Consider the following 8,333-nt stretch of genomic DNA (forward strand, 5'->3'; position numbering starts at 1 on the left):
TTAGTAATACCCACTTCTGAAGCAAGGGGAAAGCAAGGTTGGAAGGTCACCATTCAGAAACACAGCACTTTCCCTGTGCTACCTTCTGGGATACTGTGCTATGTAGGGTCCATAGCAAGCTATAATCTATTTTAAGCACTTTGAGACAATGAATCAATGCAGATTATTCAGTCCATTCAGATTTTTAGCATCAATATTTAGGGACACAAAGGTTGGTAGTGGGATACAAGGAGAAAGGAGTGGGTGGTTTAAGTACCATAGGTTTGGAGAGACTCGGGGTGCCCAATTTCAGGACCATGTTGAAGACTTCACATCAGTAGCTGCATTTTCTTGGTTAAGATCAATTCTTAATATTTGACTACAGATTTTTGTGTTTGACTGGTTGGCAGCAGTGGCTTTAAAACTGCAGACTATTTATTTTTCTCAGAAGATCCCTTTCCTACGATGCAAGCAATTAATCTGGAACATTAAATAATAAAATGTATATTTTAAAGATATGTTTATTCAACCCCTTATCAGGGTGAAAGCATTTGAACACGCTATCTTGTCCTGTTCATCAGGTCTTCCCTAGACACTTTTGCCAACAATGGTATTGATCAGCAAGGTGATTTTTTTGCAGTGCTTTTATGCCAACAAGCACCTTGATGTAGATGAAGTCGTTTCAGCATGAAATTGCTTTTTTCTCTCTAGACTACCACGGACATGCGCTTTGTGGTGCCTCAGAGGCTTTTGAGACACCACGAAATGCACATGAAGCATATCAAAAGGTTCTCTACACTGCATATTTGTGCAGAGCCAAAATTAGATACTGGGAAATCCTGGGATCTAAAAAAATGGGTTTAAAAAAAGTGTGGTGGTGCACATGGCAGCAGTGCTGGCTAGTAGGCCTGTATGAAGCAGCCAGTATTCACTTCGGATTCAGCCAGTTCAGGAGACAATGATTCGATTTGGTGATTCGAATCACTGTCCCAATTCAATTAGGCCAAATCTGATTTGGAGTCTGGCCCATCTGAATCAGCCAGGCCCATTCCCCACCCCTCTCTCAGCCCCAGCAATGGCTACCCGCCCTCCCCAGCTCCCGGCACTTGTTAAAAAAAAAACTCCGGTGCTCCCTGGGTGCTGCCAGGTGGGGAGTGATCACTGCTGCCCCCCCAATGCTCCACACTGTATGGGGGTTCTGCACGAGCCCCCCAAACTCTCCCACTGCTGTCCCAACTCTCCCTCGGGTGCCCCATCCAGGCCAGCTCCAGCCCCTTAAGGAAAAAAACAAACAAAAAAACGCTGGGACTCACTGCTCCTGTGGGTGGGGGGAGAACATCCCCACTGCCGCCCATTGCCTCACACCATGTGGGGGGCTTTGCACAAGCCCCCAAGGCTGCTACAGGAGTGGTGATGTAGGTAACATCATGGCTAACATCTATCTGCCTGTTTCTGTCTGTCTGTCTTTAAAAAAACAGAAATCCCTTTAGTCAATTTGAGAGGTGAACAAGGTCCCCCTGGTGAGCCTGGACCAAGAGGGCCACCAGGACCCCCAGGACTACCAGGCCATGGAGTGCCAGGAGCCAAAGGAAAACCAGGTCCACAAGGATATCCAGGAATTGGCAAGCCAGGATTGCCCGGAATGCCTGGAAAACCAGGAGTAATGGGGCCACCTGGGCCAAGAGGTGAGGTCGGACCAAAGGGAGAGATTGGGCCTATGGGAATACCAGGACCACAAGGACCACCAGGACCTCACGGACTTCCTGGATTAGGAAAACCAGGAGCCCCAGGATTACCAGGAAAACAGGGACCAAAGGGTGAACCTGGAATGAAAGGACCACCAGGAGCTCCTGGGATTCCAGGACCTAAAGGAGAAAAGGGCATTGGGATTCCAGGTTTACCCGGATTAAAAGGTCCACCTGGATTACCTGGACCCCCAGGAGCAGTTGGCCTTCCAGGCATAGGCAAACAAGGAATGATTGGGTTTCCAGGACCACAGGGCCCTATAGGTAAACCTGGACCTCCAGGTGAACAAGGACCACAAGGCCTTCCTGGTGTACCAGGGATTCAAGGTCCACCTGGCCTTCCAGGGGTTGGGAAACCAGGCCAAGATGGAATCCCAGGCCAGCCTGGATTCCCAGGTGGGAAAGGTGAACAAGGCTTGCCAGGTTTACCAGGACCACCTGGCTTACCAGGGGTCGGTAAACCAGGTTTTCCTGGGCCTAAAGGTGATCGTGGCATGGGTGGTCTCCCTGGCCCACTTGGGCCTAAAGGTGAAAAGGGGCATGTGGGGCCTCCTGGCATGGGTGGTCCTCCTGGGGAGCCAGGCCAGCCTGGATTACCAGGAGTAATGGGGCCCTCTGGTGTCACTGGATTCCCAGGACCAAAAGGAGAAGGTGGAGCTGTAGGGCCTCAAGGCCCTATTGGTCCCAAAGGTGAACCAGGCCTACAGGGCTTCCCAGGAAAGCCAGGTTTTCCTGGGGAAGTGGGACCTTCAGGTCTGAGGGGGCTTCCTGGTCCAATAGGGCCAAAGGGAGAAGCTGGTCACAAAGGTTTACCAGGTCTGCCTGGTGTTCCAGGGCTTATAGGCCCTAAAGGAGAGCCTGGAATCCATGGTGCTCAGGGCCACCAAGGTCCATCTGGAATCCCTGGTATTGCAGGACCCAGTGGTCCAATTGGACCCCCTGGACTTCCAGGGCCTAAGGGAGAACCAGGTTTACGAGGCCCACCAGGCTTTCCAGGAATAGGGAAACCTGGTGTTGCAGGCCTCCAAGGACCACCAGGAAAGCCTGGGGCCCTTGGACCCCCTGGACAGCCTGGACTCCAAGGTCCCCCAGGACCCCCAGGTCCTCCTGGTCCTCCAGTAGTCATCCCACCCACCCCACCAGCCATTGGACAATATTTGCCGGAGGTGGGGCCAGGCCTAGATGGAGTGAAGACCCCAACTGGCTATATGGGCAAGAAAGGCAAGAACGGTGTTGCTGTCTATGAAATGCCTGCCTTCACAGCAGAACTCCTCACACCTTTCCCACGGGTTGGGGTGCCTGTGAAATTTGACAAGCTCCTCTACAATGGCAGGCAGAACTATAACCCACAGACAGGGATCTTCACTTGTGAGATCCCAGGAATTTACTACTTCGCTTACCATGTTCACTGTAAAGGGGCCAGTGTCTGGGTGGCTTTGTTCAAGAACAATGAGCCGCTGATGTACACATATGACGAGTACAAAAAGGGCTTCCTGGACCAAGCTTCTGGAAGTGCTGTCGTTCCGCTCATGCATGGAGACAAAGTTTACGTCCAGATGCCATCTGAACAGGCAGCAGGACTCTATGCTGGGCAGTATGTTCACTCATCTTTTTCAGGGTATTTATTGTATCCCATGTAAAACAAAAAACACACAAAACGTAAACTTTTTTCTCTGCTTCAAACTTTTATACCATTGAAAGATGCATTTAAATGACTGTTTTGGACCACCTTATACAAAAAAGCAAAAAACAAAAAAAAACAAAAAGAAAAAGTACAACGTTTAACATTATGCACAGCTAGTTATAAAATGGTGTAGTGAACATATTTAATAATGTGTATCAGGTTCATTACAGTTGTTTTGTACCCAATGGGGACGTATTAGCTGTACATTATATATTTCTGTGATACCATGCTTACTTCATTTCATTTACAGTAATGTAGTAGTAAGGTTCAAATCTAGTGTATGTCACTCACTCCTGCTGCCTACTTACATGAAACAATGATCTAAAATATGAGATGAACAATAACTTAAAACAGAATGAGTCAGTATGAAATATAATATATAATTATATAAAGTTTGAATGAACTTTTTTTCTAAAACAGGGTTTATCTATCTACACCATAAGCAGTGACACTTCTAGCCTGAAATCTTTATTTTTCCCAATGTAAAATATCAGTTTTATGTGATCCATAAGTATGAGTCTACTCGATTTGTAATTGTGTATATATTTGCAGAAACCATGAAACCTGGTATTGCCCAAAAAAGCAACATAAATAAAATGGTGGCTCTCCAAGGGAACCAGTGGTCCTCGCCGCTGCAGCCCACGTAGGGGGAAACTCACTAGCAGGCGGGACCGCACAAAAGGCAGCGTACAAGATGATGGCTGTCCTCTCATCCTTCCTTCTTATGCTGGGGCCTCTCTGACAAACAGTATTGAGGGACAGGGCTGGTGGAGGACATCAGGGAAATAGCTGCAAAATTTACTGTTTATGTCATGACCAACCCATGAAAATGGTTTAGTCTCAATGCCATTTAAATCCTGTTAGGTCCCTATATACAAAATGAGAAAGGACATTAGCACAGGGTAGCTTTAATTATTGCTAAATGAGACCATTTTTCAACACTCACTGGAATTGAAGGGAGTCTTGTATTGCCTTCCATAGGCACTGGATAAACCCCTCGAATGCCAAAGCATTAAAGAAGCCACCATATGCATTTGCAAAGTGAAAGATGGGTCAAATTAATCTCAGACATGGTTCTAGTCCAATGACTTCATGTCAAAGGTAGCATTTGGGCCACATTGTAGCATTTTGGCCATTCTTGTCAGTGCAGCAGACTCATATATATATACTCACATTTCCAGACTCATGCTCAGAACCTGTGTTCTGTTTGGCTTCAGCAGTATGTTCTTGTTATTTGGTTCATCCAAACTTACACCAGTTTATGAGCAAATGAACAACAAAGTGCTGCTGCTGTGTCTGCTAAAGAAAAAAAGTGAATAAATGGGCTTGAAGTGGTCCATTAATTATATCAATAATAAGGTTCAAGCAAACAGATTTGAAAAGTTTCATTTCACATAATAATTTCCAGCCCTTGTTATTTATTTTCATTGTGGATCATCTAAGTTTGTGTATACATAGGTTTCAAACTTTTGTATATGTGGGGAAAGCAACTTTTTGCAAGGTAGTGTCTGTTAAGCAATAACGCTAGTCTCACAGCAAAAAAAAAGTTAATTACTAGGATTAATTTTAAAATAATAGTGTCCTCTGTGTTTCCCTTTTCAATGCTGCACATCACACTATGACATTAGTTAAAAAGCAGGTTGAATGCTCTTGACTTTTGTTTTGGCTAAGGCTAACACATTTAATTCAAAATGAAGTAGGATCTTCCATTAAAAAAATGGATTTAACTGGCATTACCATTATTTAAATACTGAATTTAATGCAGCATGACCATCCACAAAAGACTCAGATGACAGTAGTGAGGTGTTGAGTCCCAGATATTTTATGGAATGTTGGCAGCAATGGACAGTTTACCAGCTATTGATAACTTGGTATGTTTCCAGGATATATATGAGACATGTCAACAGCAAATAATTTTTGTATTTAAGATTTTTGTACTGATTTGAAAAAATATCTTATTAAATATCTTTTAAAAAAGGTGTTCTTCCTTTATTAACAGAAAGACTAGGAAGAAAATTTAAACCCATCATTCGGTTCGTATTTTCATAGCATGAGCACACACAGAGTCCAGGCAGGAACACAAAAGCACTAGTGTAATGAAGAAGTCATCAAGACTCCAGCCCTGGGCACGGACTCTGGGGGTGACACAAAAATAGCAGCAGCTGCACTGCCAGCCTGGCCACTACTGCTACCCATGGTGATCAAGAGTCTAGTTACACTTCTGCAAAAAAGTGTGATTACAAAAGGTATTCTTTTTGGCTAAGCTGGCTCCTGTTCATAATGTGATGCTAATAGAACTGCAGCACATTTGCCAGTAGATGGTATCTCTGGGTTTCTGAATGGACTATAGTAGTAAACATTGCTCTGAGAAAAGACTCCTGAGACTTGCATGTAGCTTTAATCCTGTATTGCCTTGTATCAGCCACAGTGGAGTGTTGGATATTATATTCCAGTGTACATGTGAATGGAGGGTCTGTGTGTGTATGTGTTGGTGGTGGGGTGACTATGGTTAAGCAGGTGACACAGTCACACACCAAGTGTATTTTGCTCGTAAGCAGGCATACTGACTAAAAAGTGGGGGGCAAGCCAGGGGTGTTACAAGTGAGGGCATAGAAGGGATGGGTCTCAAGAGAGACGTGTTCAAGTGTGATCTTCATCATTCCAGGTAAAAAGATTAATGAGCCTCCTTTTATGCCTTAGTTCAAACCAGTAGGCATGGATATACTGCTAGCCATGAAACGCAGTCGTGTCAACAGAGCTGGCAGACTGGGAATCAAGAGATCCAGCTTCTGTTTCTGGATCAGCCTTTGCCTTGTGTTCTGACAATGAGCAGAGTGCTTTTCATGTCTCAAGTCCCTCATCTGTAGAGAAGTGTACTCACATTTGAAAAGCACACTCATGAGATCAAATGCTCTCTAACCTCCCTATCACATTTTACTTCCAACTGTGTACCAATAGGCATGAACACACAACATTCTCTGCATGTGAACGGTACAAAAGCAGGCCCACAGCAGATGCAGTTCTAGAAAGGAATCATAGGGCGTGTCTACAAATGAAATTACTGTGCCTCAATTTTATTTGCAGAAAATTTAGGTTCATTAAAGTGCTCTAGAGTGCATGTCTACATATTAGCCCCTGTTGGGAGCAAATTGCACCAAGGAGCAGCCCAATCCAGGACTGCTCCAGCCCCGCTTTGCCTCCTTGCAGCAGACAGGAAGAGCTCCAGGCTTCCCTGAGTGCCTGCCCTTGGGCTGGCAGGGTGCACAGAGCCTGGTATGGATCCCCGCAGGGCCAGGAGAGTTATCCCCACTCAGTGAAGAAAATGTTATTTGGAGTGGCTAGGCCAGGGGTGGGCAAAATGCAGCTCGGGGGCTGGATGCAGCCCGCCAGCCATTTTATCCAGCCCATGGGGCCCCTAAAAAATTTAGAAAATTAACATTAATCTGCCCTGTGCTGCCTGTCATGTAGCCCTCAATGGCTTGCTGAAACTCAGTAAGCGGCCCTGTGCCCAAAATAATTGCCCACCCCTGGGCTAGGCAGTGCAGGGCACACCTGCCTGACGCCCCCCCCAATCCCCTCCGGTAGGGCTGTTGCAGGGGCCAGTGCACGCTGGTGCTATACACACTGTGGTGGTGGAACGCATGGTGGGAGTGCTGGGCACGGTGTTGTGGCGGCAGGGTGTGGCAGTGGCGTTTTCTCTGGCTGCCGCAAAATTAGTTTGGGAGGGCTAAGCCCCATTAGCCCTGGTCTTCCACTGCCTGTGTCAGTAGACACTCTGTCTGCCAACCATGTGGAGTTTGGGAGGGTCAGGACCTGATCTCCACATGACTGGGATGCAACAGTCCCAACTGCTGGCACAGATCCCCCCCTCCCCAGCAAGGGACTTAGCAGACAGCAGCGGGCCCCCTGCCGCCTGAGCTGACCAGAAGCAAATTGTTCCCTGTAAGTGTCTACACGTATGCACTAAGCAGTAGCTAATGCATTGTTAATCTAGAACCTGTATTTCCTGGTACTAGCAAACAGCTCATTAGCCTATTTTTCTGTGCGTAAATTTCTATGCATGTGTAGATAGTGACACTTTACTGGGCATTAGTCTAATGTGCAGTAAAGCATCTTGTGTAGATGTGCCTATTAGGTCCAACCGATCACCTACTCTTTGATATTGTTGTGCTATTTGCTGCTCAGTAAAACAGCTATGTTAATCAAAAAAATTGCAGGTCAACATAGGTAAATACCCTCTTCCTACCTCACATTACATGGTTGGGTAAGCAGGGGCAAGGAGTTGAACTGGCATGGGGTAGGAAGAAATTTGCTAACAATATACAGCAGGAGCAAATGGTCTGTTCTTTGACTGCTTTGGCCATGACTGTGGAATGACTTGTAATTCCATGGATATGTCTAGGCCAGGGGTGTGCAAAATCCAAAATCCTGTGGGCAGGATCCAGCCTGCCAGTTGATTGTATCCAGCCTGCAACTACCCCCACAGTGCTCCACATAAGGCTAAGCCCCACCTACTTCCACCTGGGGCAGCCCGTGCCAGGCTCCAACCACACCAGCCCTGCACCAGCTGATGGCGCCACCCTGGCCCCAGCCCCAGCCCCGGCCTGTGTATACAGCTTCCCAGTCGGACTGCCTTCCACCCACTCAGCTGTTGACAGGTGGCCTGCTCATCATTATACCGGGTGGGCATAGTGGGTGGAAGGCAGCCAAGAACGGGAACAGTTGCCCCATGCGATGCGGCAAGAGCTGCCCAGGTACAGCTTCCCTATCACCTGGCTGGACATTTGGTACCTGGTATACATCCCTAAGGCTGCCCCTGCTTCCCTCCATTGCCTGCTGCCTGGAGCAATGCAGCAGCGGCAGGAAAAGGAGGAGGAGCCACTGGAGGGAGGGGGAGCCAAGCAGTACCCAGGAGGATTCAGCAG

At 47.0% G+C, this 8,333-nt stretch overlaps 1 protein-coding gene across 4 annotated transcripts in view; it reads left to right on the top strand.

The window, feature by feature from the left end:
- COL8A1 (collagen type VIII alpha 1 chain) overlaps positions 1-5,377 on the top strand; it is a 164,134-nt gene extending 158,757 nt beyond the window's left edge. For all 4 annotated transcript variants that reach the window (XM_090055981.1, XM_090055966.1, XM_090055974.1 and 1 more), the window contains one exon: positions 1,458-5,377. In XM_090055981.1, the coding sequence (XP_089912107.1) occupies positions 1,458-3,364 (1,907 nt within the window). In that variant the 3' untranslated portion in view covers positions 3,365-5,377. The remainder of the gene's footprint in view (positions 1-1,457) is intronic.
- Positions 5,378-8,333: the final 2,956 nt, after the last annotated feature.

Source organism: Crocodylus siamensis, chromosome 1 (assembly GCF_052110815.1).
Source record: "Crocodylus siamensis isolate JL-2025a chromosome 1, ASM5211081v1, whole genome shotgun sequence".
Lineage (NCBI taxonomy): Eukaryota > Metazoa > Chordata > Crocodylia > Crocodylidae > Crocodylus > Crocodylus siamensis.